This window comes from Rutidosis leptorrhynchoides, chromosome 3 (genome assembly GCF_046630445.1).
Source record: "Rutidosis leptorrhynchoides isolate AG116_Rl617_1_P2 chromosome 3, CSIRO_AGI_Rlap_v1, whole genome shotgun sequence".
Lineage (NCBI taxonomy): Eukaryota > Viridiplantae > Streptophyta > Magnoliopsida > Asterales > Asteraceae > Rutidosis > Rutidosis leptorrhynchoides.
The window spans coordinates 527,421,099-527,448,452 of record NC_092335.1 but is presented as its reverse complement, the minus strand read 5'-3'; the positions used below and the strand labels follow the sequence as shown (position 1 = coordinate 527,448,452).

The 27,354-nt window shown below is 34.1% G+C and overlaps 1 protein-coding gene across 1 annotated transcript in view; it reads right to left on the bottom strand.

The window, feature by feature from the left end:
* The window catches only part of LOC139901910 (protein RGF1 INDUCIBLE TRANSCRIPTION FACTOR 1-like), a 43,657-nt gene that overhangs the window by 664 nt on the left and 15,639 nt on the right, over positions 1-27,354 (bottom strand). The window contains exons 2-4 of the mRNA XM_071884574.1: positions 2,917-3,186; positions 400-645; positions 70-210 (exon numbers count right to left, since the gene is read on the bottom strand). Coding sequence (XP_071740675.1) covers positions 70-210; positions 400-645; positions 2,917-3,186 — 657 coding nt within the window. The remainder of the gene's footprint in view (positions 1-69; positions 211-399; positions 646-2,916; positions 3,187-27,354) is intronic.

Below are 27,354 nucleotides of genomic sequence, written 5' to 3'. Positions count from 1 at the left end.
TAACTCACCCACGCGATACAAAATTATATGAATTGAATTAATATATATTGTGTATAGATATAGATATACCTTACACCCTAAAGAGCAATGGATGAAGGGTTCTTGAAGGCTTCTATCACAAGAAGTGCAATAGTTCCCTGCACTCTTAAATTGTCTATTTTGAGGTCTCTTCTTGATAAAAATCACTTTTGCACTATTAATGGTATATGCCTGGTAATTCAAACAACATATTATTGGCCAAATGGTCAACAAGTAATATATAATATATAATCCACTTATAAGAATGATTTGAACTTTCAAATAAAAAAAAAAGTAATATATAATATATAATCCACTTATAAGAATTATGCTAATTTGTTAGAGAATTGTATTAATTCTTGTTTTTGATACGATTCTTACTTGAACGTTTGAGCAGTCGATAAGTCTTTCTAGATCATCTAGCCGTACAACTTCATGATATACATAACGTCGAATTTGAAGTAATCTATGGAACCGATGAGCGTGGTAACAGTGTGGACATATGCTAATGCAACAATCGACACAACAAATATTCTTCTCGTTCTTCTTGGCGTGTTCATGAATTGAGCATGCCTCGAAGAATTTCTGCGTGTAAAGAGACTCTAACCAATGCGGCTTTCGAATTCCCTATATTCATATGTAATAATTAATCAAGTACCTTGCACATATTTCAAAATTCTATATATTGATAATGAATAATTAACGAGTTATAAGAATACGAGGCATACAAAATTTAGTAAAAATGTTTTAAATTGGACATACCATAATCACATAAACTTAGTTGTAGTAGTAGTGGAACAAGAGGGAGGGAGTGAGAGATAGAGGGTTGAAAGTATTTATACACAAAGGTGGGATTCAAATACGAGTAAATATATCATACATATTTAAATTTTAATGTAAATTAAATTGAACTTTTAACACTAGTGTTTAGAATTTTTTTCGGCAAAATGATTTAAATTCATTAGCTAGTATATATATCATGGAAAATAATAACCTTCATATAAACTTCATATTTCCATAACTCTTAAGACTATACTTAAAACATTAATTATAAACTTAATATTTCTCATATAAACTATATATTTCCATTAATAAATTGATTTCCTTCATATAAACTTTATATTAATATGAAGTGATCTAGTCTTCTAAGAAATTCAGCTCAAAAGCTTCGATTGGATATCTAACAGATGCAAGTATCTCAATCTTGAATGGGATCGATGAGTCTCATGTCCCCTATCCTCGTTGGCGAATGTTTTTAGGCGCTCTTGAGTTAGCTAATAGATATACCCTCCATGTAGGTTTTTTGCCCCACTCCCGGAGTAGTCGTTTTGAAGGAGAGAAATTGGGATGGTTCGAGGTGCTTTGTCGTTGAATTGCCAACATTGTGCTTCGTTTCCATCTTAGCTTATCTTCTCAAGTAAAATCTCCCCCTTAATGATAATGAACAGACCAAAGCGTTTTCCCACGATACCGGCGGGCTATATCTTTCGTTTTTTAGCTGTTAAATCTTGTTTTATCGTTTACATAGTTGTAATTTTCTCATTTTGATAGAACATGGCGCTTGTAAATGTCTTATTATTATTCAATATATAATAAAGTTTGTTTGTTGTTAAAAAAAAAAAAAAATATGAAGTGTCATAGATGCTTAACCATTACCCAAAAGTTATGGCTTGCATTGCCAATATATCATATCCGAATTTAGCTATATCAATTTGTTAGAATGAATAATAAATGAGTTTTTGCGCTGGAACAGAGGTTGGTTCCGACCACACTTGTCTGGGACTGCACACGACCCGGTAGGCAGTTGGCATCCAAAGGGTGCACGGGGTTAAAGTTTCCCCGCCGATCTAACCTTTTTTTCATCTCAAATAATAAATGAGTTTTTCCTAACATGTATCCTGTTATACATGATCGATAAAGTAATTAATATGTTATTTGATTGGTAAAAATTAATTTTTAATCGTCAATCTAGACAAAATGAAAATCTTAACTGAATAAGCAAGGAGTAGCATTTAGAATTTTATGTTGATGTCGCCTGGGCATGTTATACAAAGAAAAAGACAATAAACCTTTTTTTTTTATTATTTATTTTTTGAACAGCGATTGGGATCACCCGAGGGGGACTTTAACCACCCGTTGCGATCATCTTCCGTTTCGACTATGCCGATGCAGCGATAAACCCGCGCCCCCATCGCTGCCCGGGAGGAAACCTTGAAACCGATCCAAGGGCACGGCCAAGTAAAACCCCCCTCCCCTTTACCCCCCCACCCCACAAACGATATGGGAAAGGTGCCATGGGTGGATACTTCATGGCAGGGATGAAATTGTGTTTTTAATATGTAGCCAACGGGGGTCGAACTCCTAACCTCCCCTAAAGGAGGCAGACCACCAACCGCTGAACTACGTCACAATTTTCCAAAGACAATGAACCTTAAACAACCATTTTTGTTGTCACATGAATTTTCTGGTTTCATGACATTTTATTAGCCCAAAGGAGATAAAAATGGTAAATTTGCTGGTTTTAAGTTAAGAAAATCAAGGGTCAATTGCAAATAGTAAAATTGACGTGCTACTTTCAAAAGTAATTACAAAAAAAGTTTTTTATGTTGGCTAATTAATACTTCTAATTCTTTTTTTTTTTTTTTTTTTTTTGTGTGTGTGGAAAAAAACAAAAACTATATAACTTGAGACATGAAGAATACAACTCAAACGAAAGCAACGAATCATGCCAACACAACAAAAACCAACAAGAACCTAAAACTAAATAACTATCTAAAGACATATCAAACCAACAAGACACAAGTTTACAAAAGAAAGTAAACGACCATATCAAACCGAAAACTAACTGAAAAATCACATTCCTTCCACATTAAAGTTACGAAGTTCTGGCCCATGTACTTTTTTGATCTTCACTTTCCTAGGTTTCGAAATCGTTTTGTAACCAATACGTTTGCCTTCCACTCGAGGACCATCGAAATTCTTCATATACTCTATAAAAACGGCGCTCTTGTTCACGGGATCAATGCTAGCAACCGCTTGACCATCATCAAAAACATTAACACTATCATCAGGGGCACATCCGGACGGGCCAGCGATAGAGGCTTCACCTTGGTTACCAATCGAACAACCTTGAGCCTCCTTATCAATAGTAATATCCTCATCAGACTCCTGCAAACAAAGAGAACTAATCGAACCCAAAACTTTGTTTTTAAGTTTATTACATCGCCGAGAACCTCATGTTTTATTATAGGTCAAGGAACAAGTAGCCAAAGGCGAAATGACAGGCTCATTCCCGGCCGCTTTCAGTTAGTGTTCATTGTTGAGTGATCGCTCGCTATCTGGCTGGAAAAGGTGGTCCGGAAGCTCCCTCTCTCCCATCAAGCAAGATGAGATCACCACTTGGGCTCATTAGATGACAAATAGTAAATGACATTTAATATTTATATGTATAAATGACAAATCATATCTATCAATTACAATAATTCTATTTTTCAATTTCCTTGTTCTCACTCTATATTTTATTGGTACACCTAAATGTGTAAATAAAATTACACAAAAACAAAATTGTACTAGACTTCCATTTTAATTATTTATTTATTTTAAAGCGAGGTGTATTCCGTTGATTATAAATGAATATACGAGATACACTAGTGAAATGACCCGTCGGATTTGTTTAAGCGAAATAGTTTAATGATATATTTTATGTATTAAGTGAATATTAATGTTAAAATCATATAGTTTAATGACCCGTGGAACTACGGATTTTGACTAAGAAACATGTCGTTGTTTTTACAAACATATAGAGACATGTATTTTCACATACATATGTAACGTAATTAATCCCGTAAAGAGAATCCATAATTGAATATTAATAATATAACAATAATAATTATTATAATTATAATTATAATAATAAAAATAATTATAATAATAATAAAGTTTTCTTAAAAATTAAGTATTTATATACTTTTTTGATAACAATTATCAGTAATAACAAATGTCTTTTGAAATTATTTTAAAAATTAAATACAATCATTATATGAAGATTGTATAATATGCTTTAAAATTTGTACATGTATTAATTGGGTGTTTTGTAGAAGATTGTATAATTTGTTTTAAAGTTGTACATATAGTCATGTGGACGCTTTATCATAAAGTTGTACATAATGCTTCAAATATTGTAAATATGGTCATGAGGGTGTTTTACCATAAAGTTGTACATAATGCTTTAAATATTGTAAATATGGTCATTGTGACGATCGCTCCAAATCCATATGGACGAACACGTTATTCATTGATTTCATTGCGAGGTATTTGACCTCTATATGATACGTTTTATAAACATTGCATTCTTTTGAAAAGGCACACCATAAATGAATATTTAAATCAAAGGTTTTCGACATCTGATGATTTCTACATATAGACAATCACCATAAATAATAGTTTACAACAGTACTTCCGTTGACAATGCAGTCAAAATAAGATACATGGTGATGATTTGGTGAATGCAACGTTTCCTTGAAAAATATGTCATGTAAGACTCCATGCACATAGCTTGTCTAACATCTAAGCAAACAGCGGAAGACTTCTAGGAAACCTAAGAATAAACATGCTAACAAGTGTCAGCACAAAGGTTGGTGAGTTCATAGTTTTAATGTTTCGTATAATCTGTATATAAAGGTGGATCACAAGATTTCAGTTGTTTCATCCAGAAACGTTTATCAAAATATTCTACAAGATTGAGCACCCTGGTAACTAAACTTAACGTATATATAATTTGTACCCTTTGTATAATCATCTCAATAATACACGCAAACCAACGTGTACGCTTCTCAAATAGCATACGTCCGTTAAAAGGCTAGTGCTCTAGCTCGGATGGGGATATCAAGCCCTATGGATCCATATACAACTACTCGCGAATACCAGTTCTTATAACTGGCAGTACTAGTTACCAAAGCTAAGGGATTTTCGGTTCAAACTCAGTGTAGAATTTAGTATGTACTTGTATCCATTGCGTTTAAAATAAAGTGCATGTATTCTCAGCCCAAAAATATAGATTGCAAAAGCAATTAAAAAGGGAGCAAATGAAACTCACACTTTATAATTATTGTAAAACAGTTATTAAAACATTTGCATGTATTCTCAGCCCAAAAATATAGATTGCAAAAGCAATTAAAAAGGGAGCAAATGAAACTCACCTTAGCAGCATATAAAGTCGTTCACCAAAATGTGACCGAAACTCGAATTACCAAATAACCGTAGATCTCAACCTAGAGAACATATGTTGGTCAATAAATGTTTATCAAGCTAGGTCAGGTCATAGTGTATCACAATCCTAATGCTCGATATCGACATACAAAAGTTATCCAATGTTGTTTCAAAAAGTCAATTTTGACAATAGTTTAACAAAACGAGACGTACCTTATATAAGGATTCATTTACTCGGTTGGTAATATTCAAAAATCCAATTTATCAATCTCGTAAACAAGTTGTTTAAATCTTAATTGTAGATTCAAAAGCAATTTCAATTAACTTCAATCATAATTCAGTTGCTCATATCTTTTAATCCGTTCATCGAAATTATTCGATATCTAAATGAAAAGTTATTGATTTTTCGTCAGTTTTCCAAAAACATGTATATCATATACCTTTTACCAGTAATATATGTATTTAATTCGTAGTACATCATAAACTGTTTAACGAGGAAACTTAGCATACAAGCATGTATAAATATATATACTCGAGCACTAGACATGTATACACTATTAATTTATAAAAGATAAAATATAAATGCTTACGTATCAATATTGTGATTCAATATTTCAGAAAAGTACGTAGACGCAACAGAGATGATAAACACTAGATTTGATTCATAATTATACCCCCGAACATTACCCATAACCTCCTTGGCAATAACCCATAATTTCCTTAGCTTTATCCCGCTCGAAAACTCATTTTGAAAGTGACACGCTCATAACCTCGTCGTAGTATTTTATGTATAATACTACTAATAATAATAAGATTAATTATATTATTAATCTTAATAATAATAATAATAATAATAATAATAATAATAATAATAATAATAATAATAATAATAATAATAATAATAATAATAATAATAATAATAATAAATATAAATATAAGAGTGTGAAAGAGAAATAAATGCATCAAAAATCAGAAACGTTCGAACTTTTATAGAGTTGGCCAGATTTCAGACACCATGCGCTCGCATGGTTTCTGTGTGTAATGGCCATGCGATCGCATGGCCCAGGATACCAGCTCACATATTTTTGTTTCTTTGTTTGTCGACATAATATTTAAATATATATATAATATATATAATTTATATAATTAATTATATATTATATTAAATTCACGTGCATAGTTGACTTGTAATTTTCATTCCGATAAGTCGTACGTTGTTACTCGACTTATGTCCCGGTTCCGGTTTCTCGAACGCATTTTCGTACACTTAGAAAACTCGCTTTTTACGTTTCGTGACTCGTACCTTTGTTAAAATATAGTCTTAAATTATCTCTAAACCATACCACTCGAGGTATAACTTATACATTTGAGTGTTTTGGTCATTTACTTCTATAAATCATCGTCTCACTATTTGTTAATATATATATATATATATATATATATATATATATATATATATATATATATATATATATATAATACATACATTTTCATTTTGAAATAGTGTTTTACTGTAGTAAAGTTACTGTAGCAAAGTCATTTTTTACTGTAACAAATAGTGATTTTCGAAAACTCCGTAGCATTTTGGGTACTGTAGCAATTTGAAAATACTGTAGCAAATTAGTGTTTTACTGGTTCATCTTAAACGCTTTTGTTAACTTATCTAAATATCAATCAAATCAATAAATGAATGTTACTATCGTTTACTAAATAACTTGAAATTTTATATACGTATATATCTTTTTAATATACATAAATCAGTTTTTAAATACACATTGGAAGTTATTTATAAATAAATTTTAATAATAAATATTTCAACTTATCATATATATTCAAATAGATATTTAAACCAATAAGTTTAATGTACGGTATCAAACAATTAATACATTGTTACCTTTCAAGTTATAGTATATATGTATCTATTTTCATATAATTGTTCGCGAATCGTCGAAAACAACCGAAGGGTATTTAAATATATAAAAGTAGTTCACAAATTTTGAGATTCAGTTTTACAGACTTTGCTTATCGTGTCGGAAATGTTAATCATACAAAGATTAAGTTTAAATTTGGTCAGAAATTTCCGGGTCATCACAGTCATGTAGGTGTTTTATCATAAGGTTGTACAAAATGCTTCATATATTATACAATTAACATGTTCATATTTTTCTTAAATATAATTAATTATTTTAATGACATCATCAAGAGGGCTTAGAATTTTTCCTTTTATTTTTAAATTTTTTTTAAGCTTGAATAATCCTTATTTATAACATCATCATTATAGAGATTTATTAGATATTATAGATAAGAGTATACAATATACATAATGATAACCAGCACAAAATTTCGAATGAGCAATAGGCATGAGACCTCACTTGAAACAAGCTGAGAGAACAAGAAAAATAGTGCTGAATTTTTCAGTAACAGAGCAACTCATGAACCACTCATTTAGACCCCATACTGGGTAATATGAATATCACAAACACATTCCTAGGTGATGGTGATAGTCTCATGTCGGGTTCCTTGAAGAAAGCTTGGCAAGCGGTTCACTGGGCTACCGGGTACCATATTTTGAAGAATAGGAACCTCAAAGTGTTTGGTTGAGGTTTGGTAAAGACTCATGGGCACCTTCAAAGGTCATATGCGAAATTCAAGTAAAGACGTTTGAGTGGATTTCTAACCGGTCAAAGAAACATCCCCTCTCTTGGCTTCAATGGCTTTCAAACCCGAGAGAATTAGGCTTCCCGGACTTGTTCAATATTGATCCGGGCTGATTTTTTTGAGATTACATTGTAAATTGTATAGTTTGTGTACCAATAGTATAGAAATTGTGTTGTATTTGTGGATTTGTTTTGCAATTTTTGTTTGCTGCGAAAATAATCGTACAGTTTTTTTATATATATAATACATATGCAGCCTTTCAAAAAAAAAAATTATTTTGAAAAGCAACATCTATCATCTATATATATATATATATATATATATATATATATATATATATATATATATATATATATATATATATATATATATATATATATATAGTAATTGAGTCCTAGAATCGTAAGTATGGTGTATTAAATAAGTTTAATTCAATAAAACTTACCCACGTAATTTAATATACTGGTAAAAAAGGTTAAAATTATTATGGTAAAAAAGTAAAAAATAAAATAAAAATCATATTAAATAAAAATGTCATAAATAAATTTTAAGTAATTAATAATCAATAAATATATAAACCTTTCAATTTCTAAGTAACGTAAGTTATTTTTTAGCCACTAAATATGTGTGTGTATATATATATATATATATATATATATATATATATATATATATATATATATATATATATATATATATATATATATATATTGACTCCAAATGTCATAAATATGCTAATTAACCCAACTCAATTACCATTATTTTTTACTCAATATAACCACTTAACAACATGGTAAAAGTTTATAATTTTAGTATCTCTCTCTCTCTCTCTCTCTATATATATATATATATATATATATATATATATATATATATATATATATATATATATATATATATATATATATATATATATATCACTCTATGTGTCATAAATATGCTCATTAACCCAACTCAATTACTATTATTTTTTTATTTTACTCTATATAACTACTTAATAACATGGTAAAAGTTTATAATTCTATTATATATATATATATATATATATATATATATATATATATATATATATATATATATATATATATATATATATATATATATAAAGTCATAAATATGCTCATTAACCCAACTCAATTACTATAATTTTTTTTACCTAATATAATCACTTAAGTTTATACTTTTACTATCTATATCTATATATTTTGAGTCCTACAAAATTAAGTATGTTGTAATAAATAGAATTAACTAAATTAAAAAGATATAAAATAGTAAAGTAAAAAATTATGAATTGTTTATGAATATAATGATTATTAAATTATTAAATACGTATCATTTGTGAATAAATTAACTCTTGATTTTTATAAGTATGAATTACTTTTTGCCTTTATCATCATAGGAAAAAAGTTAAAATTAAAATCTACCCATACTAATAAATTTATAGACTTATAAATAAATTTATATTATCATAGTTAAAAAGTTTTAAAACTAATCTACCAATTTTAATAAATATATAGACTTAAAGATAGATTTATATCAACATTCATAGCATATTACCGTTTGTAATTGGGTAATGAACTACTAAAGAATTGGTATAGGTGACTATTGTAGTTGATCATCTTTCATCATTAAGCTATTAGCATAATGAAAATGTAATTAATGAAATAATAGTATTATTTATGACATAAGTTAAATTTATTAAATGTTTATTAAGCTAATTAGTTTCTTTTATTTTTCATTTTATTAAATATCTAACTTTTAACCTTTCATTTTTCCTATAATAAATAGATAAGTTTCAAGTTTCAAGCCTTTCATTTTTCTTATAATAAATATATTAGTTTTAATCTTTTCATTTTCTTATAATAGATAGCTAACTACTTTGATACATTGTTATCTATAAATATCCATTTTCATTTGTGAAATACTCATTTTTCATTTCAAAGTTAGTCATACTTTACAATTGAAGTAATTGATAGAGTTTTATAGACATTAGTTATTCCTCATCATCGTCATCATGAATGATTTTTTCTTTCAGTGTCAAACATACATCCATCACATTAGCATTATATATATATATATATATATATATATATATATATATATATATATATATATATATATATATATATATATATATATATATATATATATATACTTCATTAAGATGTAATTGGTGTGAAATGAATTATTATCTTATTTTACGTAATTGTTTAGAATTCACTTAAAGATGTACATTTGATTTGTGTGTATATGAGTGCGATTTTTTTGATAGTTGTTTTTATCTTTTTTATGGTTGTCAACTCTTGCTCACTAATGATTCGATACATAAATTTTAAAATATTAAAATTTGGAGCAAGTCGTGCAACGCACGAGCATTGCCCACTAGTAACATTAAAAAACAAAAAGAGTAGAAGCTGAAGGGGATTGAGCATTATGCAAGCAACATAAGCAGGCCGCAAGTGAAATGTCCCGTTCATATTGATTATAAACGTTCCATATTAATTGATTACGTCGCGAGGTTTTGACCTCTATATGAGACGTTTTTCAAAGACTGCATTCATTTTTAAAACAACCATAACCTTTATTTTATCGATAAAGGTTTAAAAAGCATTACGTAGATTATCAAATAATGATAATCTAAAATATACCATTTACACACGACCATTACATAATGGTTTACAATAAGAATATATTACATCAAAAATACGTTTTTGAATGCAGTTTTTACATAATATCATACAAGCATGGACTCCAAATCTTGTCCTTATTTTAGTATGCAACAGCGGAAGCTCTTAATAATCACCTGAGAATAAACATGCTTAAAATGTCAACAAAAATGTTGGTGAGTTATAGGTTTAACCTATATATTATTAAATCATAATAATAGACCACAAGATTTCATATTTCAATATACATTCCATACATAGAGATAAAATTCATTCATATGGTGAACACCTGGTAACCGACATTAACAAGATGCATATAAGAATATCCGCTATCATTCCGGGAAATCCTTCGGAAATGATAAAAATGAATTCGAAGTACTAAAGCATCCGGTACTTTGGATGGGGTTCGTTAGGCCCAATAGATCTATCTTTAGGATTCACGTCAGTTAGTAGATCGGTTTACTAATTCTTAGGCTACCAAGCAAAAGGGGCATATTCGGCTTCGATCATTCACCCATATAATGTAGTTTCATTTACTTGTGTCTGTTTCATAAAATATTTATAAAACTGCATGTATTCTCCTCCCAAAATATTATATTTTAAAAGTGAGACTATAACTCACTTTTACAGATTTTTACTTCGTCGGGAAGTAAGACTTGGTCACTGGTTGATTCACGAACCTATAACAAATATGTACATATATATCAAAGTATGTTCAAAATATATTTACAACACTTTTAATACATTTTGATGTTTTAAGTTTATTAAGTCAGATGTCCTCGTTAGTAACCTACAAGTAGTTGTCCATAGTTAGATGTACAGAAATAAATTGATATATATTATCTTGAATCAATCCACGACCCAGTGTATACACGTCTCAGGCTAGATCACAACTCAAAGTATATATTTTTTTAGAATCAACCTCAACTCTGTATAGCTAACTCCAACATTACTGCATATAGAGTGTCTATGGTTGTTCCAAATAATATATATAGATGGGTCGATATGATATGTCAAAACATTTGCATACGTGTCTATGGTATCCCAAGATTACATAATATATTAGAATACATGTATAATATTTTATAAGTTAGCTAGGATATGATTAATATAGATTTGTTACCAATTTTCACGTACCTACAACAAGCAAAAATATCCAATCTTGTTTTACCCATAACGTATTCGTTTTAAATCCGTTTTGAGTGTTTCAAGTTGCTATGGTTTCATATTGAACTTAAGTTTATGAATCTAAACATAAAAAGTACAAGTTTATAGTCGGAAATACAGGTTACAAGTCATTTTTGTAAAGGTAGTCATTTCAGTCGAAAGAACGACGTCTAGATGACCATTTTGGAAAACATACTTCCACTTTGAGTTTAACCATGACTTTTGGATATAGTTTCATGTTCATAAGAAAAATTATTTTCTCAGAAGAATAACTTTTAAATCAAAATTTATCATAGTTTTTAATTAACTAACCCAAAATAGCCCGCGGTGTTACTACGACGGCGTATATCCGGTTTTACGGTGTTTTTCGTGTTTTCAGGTTTTAAATCATTAAGTTAGCATATCATATAGATATAGAACATGTGTCTAGTTGATTTTAAAAGTCAAGTTAGAAGAATTAACTTTTGTTTGCGAACAAGTTTAGAATTAACTAAACTATGTTCTAGTGATTTCAAGTTTAAACCTTCGAATAAGGTAGTTTTATATATATGAATCGAATGATGTTATGAACATCATTACTACCTCAGGTTTTGTGGATAACCCTACTGGAAATGAGAAAAATAGATCTAGCTTCAAAGGATCCTTGGATGGCTTGAAAGTTCTTGAAGTAGAATCATGACACGGAAACAAGTTCAAGTAAGATTTTCACTCGAAATAAGATTGTTATAGTTATAGAAATTGAATCAAAGTTTGAATATGAGTATTACCTTGTATTATAAAGATATCTTACTGTAAATAAGAATGATTTCTTGAGGTTGGATGATCACTTTACAAGATTGGAAGTAAGCTAGCAAACTTGGAATCATCTTGATTTTATGAAACTAGAACTTATAGAATTTATGAAGAACACTTAGAACTTGAAGATAGAACTTGAGAGAGATCAATTAGATGAAGAAAATTGAAGAATGAAAGTGTTTGTAGGTGTTTTTGGTCGTTGGTATATGGGTTAGATATAAAGGATGTGTAATTTTGTTTACATGTAAATAAGTCATGAATGATTACTAATATTTTTGTAATTTTATGAGATATTTCATGCTAGTTGCCAAATGATGGTTCTTACATGTGTTAGGTGACTCACATGGGCTGCTAAAAGCTGATCATTGGAGTGTATATACCAATAGTATATACATCTAAAAGCTGTGTATTGTACGAGTACGAATACGGGTGCATACGAGTAGAATTGTTGATGAAACTGAACGAGGATGTAATTGTAAGCATTTTTGTTAAGTAGAAGTATTTTGATAAGTGTCTTGAAGTCTTTCAAAAGTGTATGAATACATATTAAAACACTACATGTATATACATTTTAACTAAGCCGTTAAGTCATCGTTAGTCGTTAGATGTAAATGTTGTTTTGAAACCTTTAGGTTAACGATCTTGTTAAATGTTGTTAACCCATTGTTTATTATATCTAAAGAGATGTTAAATTATTACATTATCATGATATTATGATATATTAATATATCTTAGTATGATATGTATACAGTTAAATGTTGTTACAACGATAATCGTTACATATATGTCTCGTTTCGAAATCATTAAGTTAGTAGTCTTGTTTTTACATATGTAGTTCATTGCTAATACACTTAATGACATGTTTACTTATAATTTATCATGATTAAACATAGTGTATCAATATCTTAATATGATTCATATGTATTTAGTAAGACGTTGTTATAACGATAATCGTTATATATATCATTTCGAGTTTCTTAATTTAATAAACTCAATTTTATGTATATAACTCATTGTTAAAATACCTAATGAGATACTTACTTATCATAATAACATGTTAACTATATATATAATCATATATATGTTATCATATAGTTTTTACAAGTTTTAACGTTCGTGAATCACCGGTCAACTTGGATGGTCAATTGTCTATATGAAACCTATTTCAATTAATCAAGTCTTAACAAGTTTGATTGCTTAACATGTTGGAAACACTTAATCATGTAAATAACAATTTCATTTAATATATATAAACATGGGAAAGTTCGGGTCACTACAGTACCTACCCGTTAAATAAATTTCGTCCCGAAATTTTAAGCAGTTGGAGGTGTTGACGTATCTTCTGGAAATAAGTGCGGGTATTTCTTCTTCATCTAATCTTCTCATTCGCAGGTGAACTCGGGTCCTCTACGAGCATTCCATCGAACTTTAATAATTGGTATCTTGTTTTTCTTAAGTCTTTTAACCTCACGATCCATTATTTCGACGGGTTCTTCGACGAATTAAAGTTTTTCGTTGATTTGGATTTCATCTAACGGAATAGTGAGATCTTCTTTAGCAAAACATTTCTTCAAATTTGAGACGTAGAAAGTGTTATGTACTGCCGCGAGTTGTTGTGGTAATTCAAGTCGGTAAGCTACTGGTCCGACACGATGAATAATATTGAATGGTCCTATATACCTTGGATTTAATTTCCCTCGTTTAGCAAATCGAACAACGCCATTCCAAGGTGCAACCTTAAGCATGACCATCTCTCCATTTTCAAATTCTATATCTTTTCTTTTAATGTCGGCGTAGCTCTTTTATCGACTTTGGGCGGTTTTCAACCGTTGTTGAATTTGGATGATCTTCTCGGTAGTTTCTTGTATTATCTCCGGACCCGTAATCTGTCTATCCCTCACTTCACTCTAACAAATCGGAGACCTGCACTTTCTACCATAAAGTGCTTCAAACGGCGCCATCTCAATGCTTGAATGGTAGCTGTTGTTGTAGGAAAATTCTGCTAACGGTAGATGTCGATCCCAACTGTTTCTGAAATCAATAACACATGCTCGTAGCATGTCTTCAAGCATTTGTATCGTCCTTTCTGTCTGCCCAGCAGTTTGTGGATGATAGGCAGTATTCATGTCTAGACGAGTTCCTAATGCTTGCTGTAATGTCTACCAGAATCTTGAAATAAATCTGCCATCCTTATCAGAGATAATAGAGATTGGTATTCCATGTCTGAAGACGACTTCCTTCAAATACAGTCGTGCTAACTTCTCCATCTTGTCATCTTCTCTTATTGGCAGGAAGTGTGCTGATTTGGTGAGACGATCAACTATTACCCAAATAGTATCAAAACCACTTGCAGTCCTTGGCAATTTAGTGATGAAATCTATGGTAATGTTTTCCCATTTCCATTCCAGGATTTCAGGTTGTTGAAGTAGACCTGATGGTTTCTGATGCTCAACTTTGACCTTAAAACATGTCAAACATTCTCCTACGTATTTAGCATCATCCGATTTCATACCCGGCCACTAAAAATGTTTCTTGAGATCCTTGTACATCTTCCCCGTTCCAGGATGTATTGAGTATCTGGTTTTATGAGCTTCTCTAAGTACCATTTCTCTCATATCTCCAAATTTTGGTACCCAAATTCTTTCAGCCCTATACCGGGTTCCGTCTTCCCGATTATTAAGATGCTTCTCTAATCCTTTGGGTATTTCATCCTTTAAGTTTCCCTCTTTTAAAACTCCTTGTTGGGCCTCCTTTATTTGAGTAGTAAGGTTAGTGTGAATCATTATATTCATAGATTTTACACGAATGGGTTCTCTGTCCTTTCTGCTCAAGGCGTCGGCTACAACATTTGCCTTTCCTGGGTGGTAACGAATCTCAAAGTCGTAATCATTCAACAATTCAATCCACCTGCGCTGCCTCATGTTCAGTTGTTTCTAATTAAATATGTGTTGAAGACTTTTGTGGTCGGTATATATAATACTTTTGACCCCATATAAGTAGTGCCTCCAAGTCTTTAATGCAAAAACAACCGTGCCTAATTCCAAATCATGCGTCGTATAATTCTGTTCGTGAATCTTCAATTGTCTAGACGCATAAGCAATTACTTTCGTTCGTTGCATTAATACACAACTGAGACCTTGCTTTGAGGCGTCACAATATATCACAAAATCATCATTCCCTTCAGGTAATGACAATATAGGTGCCGTAGTTAACTTTTTCTTTAACAATTGAAACGCTTTCTCTTGTTCATCTTTCCATTCAAATTTCTTCCCTTTATGCGTTAATGCAGTCAAGGGTTTTGCTATTCTGGAAAAGTCTTGGATGAACCTTCTGTAGTAACCAGCTAGTCCTAAAAACTGGCGTATGTGTTTCGGAGTTTTCGGGGATTCCTACTTTTCAATGGTTTCAATCTTTGCTGGATCCACCTGAATACCTTCTTTGTTCACTATGTGACCGAGGAATTGAACTTCTTCTAACCAAAATGCACACTTTGAAAACTTAGCGTACAGTTTTTCTTTTCTCAGCAACTCTAGCACTTTTCTCAAATGTTCTTCATGCTCTTGATCATTCTTCGAGTAAATAAGTATGTCATCGATGAAAACAATGACAAACTTGTCAAGATATGGCCCACACACTAGGTTCATGAGGTCCATGAACACAGCTGGTGCGTTAGTCAATCCAAACGGCATAACCATAAACTCGTAATGACCGTAACGCGTCCTAAAAGCAGTCTTTGGAATATCATCCTCCTTCACCCGCATTTGATGATATCCAGAACGTAAATCGATCTTCAAATAAATAGACGAGCCTTGTAGTTGATCAAATAAGTCGTCGATTCTCGGTAGTGGGTAGCGGTTCTTGATGGTAAGTTTGTTCAACTCTCGGTAGTCGATACACAACCTGAATGTACCATCTTTCTTCTTGACAAACAAAACAGGAGCTCCCCATGGTGATGTGCTTGGTCGAATGAAACCACGCTCTAAAAGTTCCTGTAACTGACTTTGTAATTCTTTCATTTCGCTGGGTGCGAGTCTGTATGGAGCACGAGCTATTGGTGCAGCTCCTGGTACAAGGTCTATTTGAAATTCAACGGACCGATGTGGGGGTAATCCCGGTAATTCTTTCGAAAATACATCGGGAAATTCTTTTGCGACGGGAACATCACTGATGTTCTTTTCTTCAGGTTTAACTTCCTCGATGTGTGCTAGAATGACGTAACAACCTTTTCTTATTAGTTTTTGTACCTTCAAACTACTAATAAGATTTAATTTCGCGTTGTTCTTTTCTCCGTACACCATTAAAGGTTTTCCTTTTTCATGCATAACGCTAATCGCATTTTTGTAACAAACGACCTCTGCTCTCACCTTTTTCAACCAGTCCATGCCAATTATTACATCAAAACTCCCTAACTCGACTGGTATTAAATCAATCTTAAACGTTTCATCACCCAGTTTAATTTCTCTATCCCGACATATATTATCTGCTGAAATTAATTTACCATTTGCTAATTCGAGTAAAAATTTATTATCCAAAGGTGTCAATGGGCAACTTAATATAGTACAAAATTCTCTACTCATATAGCTTCTATCCGCACCCGAATCAAATAAAACATAAGCAGATTTATCGTCAATAAGAAACGTACCCGTAACAAGCTCCGGGTCTTCCTGTGCTTCTGCCGCATTAATATTGAAAACTCTTCCACGGCCCTGCCCATTAGTATTCCCCTAATTCGGGCAATTTCTAATAATGTGGCCCGGTTTTCCACATTTATAACAAACAGCGTTGGTATTACTTGCTCCGACACTATTCGTTTCGGCATTACTTGTTCCGACATTATTTGTTCCTTTAGTTCTGTTAAACTTTGGTCCGTAGACCTCACACTTTGTTGCGCTATGACCATTTCTTTTACACCTGTTGCAAAATGTCGTGCAAAACCCCTGATGATTTTCTTCACACCTATGACATGGCTGTTTTTGGTTTTTGTTTTCGTTGTTGTTATTGAGGTTGTTATTGGGATTGTTATTGTTGTTGAAACGGTTGTTGTTGTTGTTGGGATGTTTGTTGTAGTTATTGTTAGGATTGCAGTTATTGTTGCGATTGTTGTTGTAATTGTTGTTGTTGTTGTTGTACTGGTGACTCTTGTCACCGTTTTCCTCCTACTTCCTCTTGAGTTGTTTCGTGTTGGCTTACTCTTTAATTCTTCTCTCAATCTGATTTATGAGTTTATGAGCCATTCGACTTGCCTTCTGCATAGAAGCGGGCTCGTGTGAACTCACATCTTCTTGAATTCTTACTGGTAACCCTTTTACAAATGCGTCGATCTTATCTTCTTCATCTTCAAATGCTCCCGGACACAATAGGCACAACTCTGTGAATCGTCGTTCATATGTGGTAACGTCGAACCCTTGTGTTCGTAACTCTCTAAGTTCTGCCTTGAGTTTATTGACTTCATTTCTAGGACGGTACTGCTCGTTCATCAATTGCTTGAATGCCGACCACGGTAGTGCGTAAGCAGCATTTTGTCCTACCTGTTCAAGATAGGTGTTCCACCATGTTAACGCAGTACCTGTGAAGGTATGCGTAGCGTACTTAACTTTGTCCTCTTCAGTACACTTACTTATGGCAAACACCGATTCGACTTTCTCAGTCCACCGTTTCAATCCAATTGGTCCTTCGGTTCCATCAAATTCCAAAGGTTTGCAGGTAGTGAATTCTTTGTAGGAGCATCCTACACAATTTCTTGCGCCGTTAGCTGCATTGCTAGATTCAGAGTTATTGTTTGTATGTAGCGCAGCCTGTACTGTGGCTATGTTTGCAGCAAGAAAGGTACGAAATTCCTCTTCGCTCATATTCATAGTGTGTCGAGTAGTTGGTGCCATTTCCTTCAAAATAGCCAACTGAATCAAGTCAATCATACAGAATATTAAGAGTAGTCAATAGTATTTCGTAGCATAATATGAACTCATTTATAAAAGCTTTTTCTTCATATTAGCGTTTTATAAGTTTAAATTCGGGTACTACCTACCCTTTAAGTTCATACTTAGTAGCTAATATACAATTCAACTACTACAATTCCATATGAAAAATTGATTATAATAATATATCAAATACAAATATTCTTCAAACTTACAACTTCGCTATATTACATATAACATGAAATATAGTACACTTTGATACATGATAGTTTTGAAGATAAATCTAGTTAATACGCAAGTTGTTCAGCAAAGAAAATAAAGACACGTAATTCATAAGTCCAGAAACAAGTCATGCATTCTGGTTTTACTAAGACGACTTCCCATCCTTGGTCTTTTGGAAAATAACCGTTATGACCATTGGCTAGGCAGCATGTTGTAATGTCGTCAAAAGGACGAGTGTTTCGTAATGTCCAACAGCCCCGTAATAATCTAAAAACCTTGTTTCTCACCCCAACTACTGAATCCGTCACTTGTGGGAAGGTTTTATTTAAAAGTTGCAATCCGATGTTTTTTTCTCACTTTGGTAAGAAGCGAACATCACTAACCCGTAAGCATAACATGCTTCTTTATGTTGCATGTTAGAAGCTCTTTCTAATTCACGAAATCCTATGTTGGGATATGTTGAGTCAAAATAGGTTCTTAACCCGTAGCGTAAAATTGCATTTGGGTTCCCCGCATTTAACGCTTTAAAGAAAACACGGCGTAACTTACGGTCTCCCCAATGAAATATACCCCACCTATCAAAGGAAAGCCTTTTATAAACTAAGGCATTTCTGGAAAGTCTTTCAAATGTTTGACAAGTTAATTTTGCCATAATTAATTGTGCTGATGAATTCTGACCGACTCTAGACAAGATTTCCTCAATCATATCCTCTGGTAGATCTTCTAAAATATTCGGTTGTCTACCCTTAACATCCATTTTGTTTTTATACTGTAAAATAGATAAGGATTAGATTCGTAAAAGATAATTAACAAACAATACAAGCAATTTTTACATAGAACATAAAAGTACAAGCACACTACAATACATATAATACACAACATGATTACAACCCTCTAATCTGAATCTCTGGTTTCTTCTTCTTCGGACTTTGTTCGTTTTCCTAATTTTCTAGGAATATATGGTGTTCCTCTAATACGGGCTGTCGTTTTCCACAATGGTTTAGAAAAACCTGGTGGTTTAGAGGTTCCCAGGTCATTGTTACATTTTAGGAAATACGGATGTTGCCGATACATATTGTAACATCCCGCCTTTTTCCGTTTAACTATTTAAATTTCGTTATATGTTTATGACATCCCTCGTTAATATGCGTTTTAAAAATATCTCGTTTAGGTAATTCCCGCACCCGAATGAAACTAGAGGGACCAAACTTGCCAAAGTGTCAAACCTTTGACTAGGTCAAAGGTCAACACTCCATCTCCTCCATTCACTTTTTCAATTTCTTTTCTCTTTTCTTTTAACACTTTCAAACTATCTCTAAAACTCCATCTCCAAGAATCATCATCTAAATTTGTTCAAGAAAGCTTCAATCAAAATAAATTACATATTTGAACTCCTTGCAACTTCCTCTTCGATTCCATACCGATTACATCTCATTTGGGTAACTTTCTAAAATCACTAGATTTTGTGTTCTTGATGTTTTTAACTTATAAAGTTATTAATTAGTGTCTATGGCTCAAGTCTAACATGAATATATGATTTATATGTTCGATCTCGTTATTTTTGATAACTTGCATGAACTTGAAAGTTTGGTGTGTTTGATTGATGATTTGGTTGCTTAAATGTTGTTAAATGTTATAAATGCATGTATTAAATGTGTTCCTAACATCACTAGCTTCAATTTGATGTGTAGGTTGTTTTAGAAAACTTCATAAACTTGATTAGTGATTTTGGTGAATTTGGGTTAGGGTTTGATGAACTTGAAATGAACTTTTGATGCTTTGAATGACATTAAATATTATTTGTAAGTGTTAGGTTGTATTGTATGCTTGATTACCTTCGAAACGGCATATCGTTCATGTAAATTGGTTTCCAAATCATCAAATTGCATTTATTAACTTGGATGCATTAAATGAGGAGCTTTGAATGTAATATTTGGTTGTTGTAAAAGTAAATGTGATTGATGAAATGTGTTTAGTTGCTTTCCTTGTCAAAATACCTTTCTGATGATATAAGATACATATTTTGGTTGTTTGCGGGTCATAAATGGTGATTGTTTGAAGTTAGGTTCGTGCATTAAACTTGAAAACTGCCAGAATTCTCTGCACAGGTAATGGCGCGGCGCGCCATATGCCCGCGCGGCGCGCCAAAGTGGGCTGTCCAATTTGGTCAAATTGTGAAAAATGTTTGCCATGCTACGGACCTCCGATTCACATATAACTTGTTCTAACATGCTTATACATGATAAAAAACCTGAGAAAAATAGTTCGGGACCCGACCCGAACGTGTTGACTTTTTCGTTGACTTTGACCGACCAAAGTTTGACTTTTTGTCAAACTTAACCAAATGATTGTGCAATCTTTCTAACTTGTTTCTATACTAGTATCTTGCATGAAACTTGACAATTTGATTCACATGCTACATAATCGAGTCGTAACGAGCCATAGGACTAATTGAACATCTTTGACCTATCGTGTTTACCGTTATTGATACGACCTATTTGTTTAGGTCAAGACTAGCATTGTCCTTTGCACACGTTACTTTGTGAAGTACTTTTCATACGTGCACTCAAGGTGAGATCATAGTCCCATCTTTCAAACAACTTTTATGCTTTAAACTATGAGATGAGAAACATATACGTATCATGCTTTTACACTTTGAACACAAGTACGAAAACGAACATTCCACATATGGGTTTAAACAAAAATCCTCAATTCAATTATCATTAGTTACACTTGCAGAGTGTAAACGTGAACTTATATTATGTGATCACATGGGCTTGACGAGCCTCATTCGGACGGTTCGCTACCGTTAGCGGATGAAATATATTTTCGGGTCTAGTTTATGTTCTAACACTACGCAAAGGGTGCAAAACAGTTAAGTTTGATAGTTGGGTGCCCGCGAAACAAATAACAACTTTGGAATGCAAAATGATTTTGATAATCATATTATATTAAATCTTGTGGTTCAAATGCAACGTTTACTAAAACACCTATGATTTCACCAACATTTTCGTTGACAGTTTTCTATATGTTTTCTCAGGTCCTTGAACGCTATTTGATACATGCTTCCACACTCTTTTTGATACTTGCTTGGATGTCGAGTATACATGCATAGTTGGAGCGTCTTTTGATAACTTTTAAATTGTGTCGCATAGGTTTCATTCGTATGTTAAACATTGTAATGTAACTAGTCTTTGAACTACTTTTGTAAACTTGAAACATCCTTTTACTTATGAAATGAATGCGACATATTTTGGTCAAACATCATGTTAAAGACTTATGACCACGTAACGGGACCTAAGTAGTCGGCGCCGTCAAATATGGTTTGGTCGGGTCGCTACAGATGGTATCAGAGCGTTGGTTGTAAGGATTTAGAGTTCATTGGTGGCAACCCCAAGTCGTAGGGTACATTAGTGGATCTAGACTACAACCGGCATATAGACTGAAGTAGGAATTACTTGACTATTTGTGCATTATACTCGAACTCTTCTATCATATCTGATTCTTATTCAATCTTAATCTCACGTTACTTGATTTAATTGACGCGCCACCTTGACTATATGATAAGTGTCGAATGAACATATGAATTAGGGTGATGTAATTTTCGGGATTATATTACGGTGACTCATATGAACATTCCGACATTATGACATAAAGAATTTAAGGCGAGTCAAGGAAAATTTTTCTCTATCCTTATTCCATATCATGATTAGTATTATTGAAAATACTAATCAACGGTATTCTTGTGTTTTGAAGGAACAATACCTCCACGTCGTGTGCCACGCCATGAGACTCCCGAACAAGCTCTACAACGAATGATAGCCACCGCCGTGGATGCGGCCATGGCTGGTCACTCCTCCAACAACAACAATAACAACAACCACAACAACAACAATCAGGGGGCCGGTAACTCAAGCGAAGGGTGCTCCTATAAAGCTTTCATGGGGTGTAAACCTCATACTTTTAATGGGACCGGGGGACCGGTTGTGCTCACCCGATGGTTTGAGCAAACGGAAGCCTTTTTTAGCATAAGCGGTTGTCGGGATCAAGATAGAGTCAAATATTCCACACACACCTTTGCCGGTATCGCCCTCACGTGGTGGAACACGTATGTACAATCGGTGGGTACCGATGAAGCTCACGCCCTCTCTTGGGCCGATTTAAGGGAAAGGTTGATCGTCGAATTTTTCCCTCGTGAAGAAACCCGAAAGCTCGAACAAGAACTAAGAACTTTAAAGGCGGTCGAAAACAATCTCAAGGCCTACAATTAACCATTCGCCAAGCTATCCTTGATGTGTCCCAACCTCGTGAACCCCGAATCTCAAAGGGTTGAACTCTATATGGATGGTCTTCCAAAGAGCATCAAACAAGGAGTGATGTCATCCAAACCCGCTAACCTACAACAAGCCTTGAACATGGCCCGTCAATTGATTGAAACGGTTGACGAAATCGTAGTTTCGGCACCTAAGGCCGAGGATAAATCAGGCGGCAACAAAAGAAAATGGGAAGCCCCCCAATCAAGCAACAACTACAACAACAACTTCACCAAAAAGCCCTTCACCTCCGACGCCAAGAAAAGCTATGGTGGAAATAAACCCTTTTGCAACAAATGCCACAAACACCACTATGGTGAATGTAACAATCTCTTTTGTCACCGGTGTCAAAGGGGTGGTCATGTGGCCAACGATTGTAGAAGTGTCGCCCCCGTTGCTCAAAAAGTGCCCAATGCACCAAAATCGGGTACTTGTTATGAATGTGGCCAAACGGGTCATTTTAGAAATGCATGTCCGAAGAAGAAAGCCAACCCCAACACACGCGGTCGAGCTTTCAACATCAACACCGAGGAAGCCCGAGATGAAAATGAATTAGTCACGGGTACGTTTCTCCTCAACAACACTTATGTTACTTGTTTATTCGATTCGGGTGCCGATAAGAGTTTTGTATCCAAGACTTTGACTCATTCTTTTAGCACTCCACCACTTCCACTAGATACCACTTATATCATTGAAATGGCCAACGGAAAACTATTGAGTGCCGACACATATTACCGGGGGTGTACGTTAAACATTTTGGGTAATGAGTTTGAAATTGACTTGATACCCATGGAACTAGGAAGCTTCGATGTAATAATCGGTATGAATTGGCTAGCCAAAACGAAATCTCACATCCTTTGTGATCTTAACGCAATCCGAATTCCTATCGAGAATGGTGAACCCTTCATTGTTTATGGCGATAAGAGTTGCACCGGACTCAACCTCGTTTCGTGCATTAAAGTTAGAAAACTACTCCGTAAGGGTTGTTTTGCGATCCTTGCTCACGTTAAGAAAGTTGAGTCCGATGAGAAGCACATCGATGATGTGCCAATTGTTAGCGACTATTCCGATGTATTTCCCGACGAATTGCTGGGTCTTCCACCTCATCGACCGGTTGAATTCCAAATCGATCTTATTCCGGGAGCCGCACGCGTAGCACGTGCATCATATAGACTTGCTCCATCCGAAATGTAAGAATTGTAAAGTGAAATCCAAGAACTACTTGACCGTGGTATTATCCAACCTAGTTATTCACCATGGGGCGCTCCGATTTTGTTTGTTAAAAAGAAAGACGGATCCCTACGATTGTGCATTGATTATTGTGAAATAAATAAATTGACGGTTAAGAACCGATATCCTCTTCCTCACATCGATGACTTCTTTGATCAACTACAAGGGTCTTGTGTATATTCCAAAATTGATCTCCGCTCGGGTTATCATCAATTAAGGGTTAAGGGGGAAGATGTCTCCAAAACCGCCTTTTGAACTCGTTATGGTAGTTATGAATTCCTTGTCATGCCATTTGGTCTCACTAATGCACCGGCGGTGTTCATGGATCTTATGAACTGCGTGTGCAAACCGTATCTTGACAAATTCGTTATCATGTTCATCGATGATATCTTGGTTTATTCTAAAAGCGAAGAAGAACACGAGGAATACCTCCGACTTGTGCTTGAACTTTTAAGACAAGAACGACTCTATGCCAAGTTCTCCAAGTGTGAATTTTAGTTGAAGGAAGTTCAATTTCTTGGTCACGTTGTAAGTGACCAAGGTATTAAAGTCAATCCATCAAAAATCGAAGCCATTAGTAAATGGGAGACTCCTACTACTCCTACTCACATTCGTCAATTCTTGGGTCTCGCCGGATACTATCGTAGATTCATCAAAGATTTCTCTTTGGTCGCTCGTCCTCTAACCGCGTTAACTCATAATGGAAGAAAATTCGTTTGGGCAACCGAACAAGAATCCACATTTCAAATCTTGAAAACGAAGCTAACCACCGCTCCTATCTTGTCACTTCCCGAAGGCAACGATGATTTTGTTGTGTATTGCGATGCCTCGAAACATGGTTTTGGGTGTGTGTTGATGCAACGAACGAAAGTCATTGCTTATGCTTCTCGATAACTCAAAATTCATGAACGAAACTACACGACACATGATCTCGAACTCGGAGCCGTTGTCTTCGCACTTAAAATGTGGAGACACTATCTTTATGGAACCAAAAGTACCATCTTCACCGATCACAAAAGCCTCCAACACATCTTTGATCAAAAGCAACTAAACATGAGACAAAGACGGTGGATTGAAACTTTAAATGACTATGATCTTCGTTACCATCCCGGGAAGGCAAACGTAGTAGCCGATGCCTTAAGTCGAAAGGAAAGAGCGGTGCCTCTTCGTGTCCGAGCTTTAAACATCACCATTCACACCAACCTCAATAGTTAAATTCGTGTAGCCCAAGACGAGGCTCTCAAGGATGAAAACATCTCTCTCGAACATTTGAACGTCCTCACCTCTCGATTCGAAGTTAAAGAAACCGGACTCCGATATTTCGCCGGAAGAATTTTTGTACTTAGTTATGGGGACTTGCGAAGCCTTATTTTAGATGAAGCCCATAAGTCACGATACTCGATTCACCCCAGTGCCAATAAGATGTACCACGACCTTAAAGAACAATATTGGTGGCCGAACATCAAAAGGGATGTAGCTACTTATGTTGCCAAGTGTTTGACATGTTCCAAAGTCAAAGCCGAACACCAAAGACCGTCCGGGTTACTTCAACAACCCGAAATCCCGCAATGGAAGTGGGAAAGAATAACAATGGATTTTATCACCAAGCTACCAAAAACGACGGGCGGTTATGATACCATTTGGGTTATTGTTGACCGTCTCACCAAATCCGCACACTTTCTCGCCATGAAGGAGACCGACAAAATGGAAAAACTTGCACAACTTTACATCAAGGAGATCATAGCCCGACACGGTGTACCTTTATCGATTATCTCCGACCGAGATGGCCGTTTTGTTTCTAGATTTTGGCGTACCTTGCAAGAAGCGTTGGGAACGCGTTTAGACATGAGTACCGCATATCATCCCCAAATCGATGGGCAAAGTGAACGAACAATTCAAACCTTGGAGGACATGTTACGAGCTTGCGTTGTTGATTTTGGAAAAGCTTGGGATAAGCACTTGCCTCTCGCCGAATTCTCCTACAATAATAGTTATCACGCGAGTATTAACGCCGCACCATTCGAAGCTTTATATGGCCGAAAATGTCGTTCACCTCTTTGTTGGGCCGAAGTAGGCGACACACAAATCACCGGACCCGAACTCATTCAAGAAACAACAGAGAAAATCGTTCAAATCCGAGATAGGCTTAGGACGGCCCGAAGTCGTCAAAAGAGCTATACCGACAAACGACGCAACGACCTCGAATTTCAAGTCGGTGACCGAGTAATGTTAAAAGTCGCACCTTGGAAAGGTGTAATCCATTTTGGGAAACGCGGGAAGCTAAATCCGCGTTATATTGGTCCTTTCGAAATCTTGGAGTGTATTGGAACCGTTGCTTATCGTTTAGATCTTCCACCTCAATTGAGCTCAGTTCATCTTACCTTCCATGTATCTAACTTGAAAAAGTGCCTTGCCGAACCCGATATCGTCATTCCTCTCGAAGAACTTACTATTGATGACAAACTTCATTTTGTGGAGGAACCGGTTGAAATCGTGGACACCTCCGTCAAGACGTTGAAACAAAGCCGAATCCCGATTGTCAAAGTCCGTTGGAACGCCAAAAGGGGACCCGAGTTTACTTGGGAAAGACAAGATCAAATGCAAAAGAAATACCCTCATCTTTTCCTGGTTCCGGAAATGCAAGATTCCGAGGAAGAAACAACGACTACTACGCCTACTTAAATTTCGGGACGAAATTTCTTTTAAGGAGTAGGTAATGTAACATCCCGCCTTTTTTCGTTTACTTTTCCGTTTAACTATTTAAATTCCATTATATGTTTATGACATCCTTCGTTAATACGCGTTTTAAAAATATCTCGTTTAGGTAATTTCCGCACCCGAATGAAACTAGAGGGACCAAACTTGCCAAAGTGCCAAACCTTTGACTAGGTCAAAGGTCAACACTCCATCTCCTCCATTCACTTTATCAATATCTTTTCTCTTTTCTTTTAACACTTTCAAACTATCTCTACACTCCATCTCTAAGAATCATCATCTAAATTCGTTCAAGAAAGCTTCAATCAAAACAAATTACATATTTGAACTCCTTGCAACTTCCTCTTCGATTCCATACCGATTACATCTCATTTGGGTAACTTTCTAAAATCACTAGATTTTAGTTCTTGATGTTTTTAACTTATAAAGTTGTTAATTAGTGTCTAT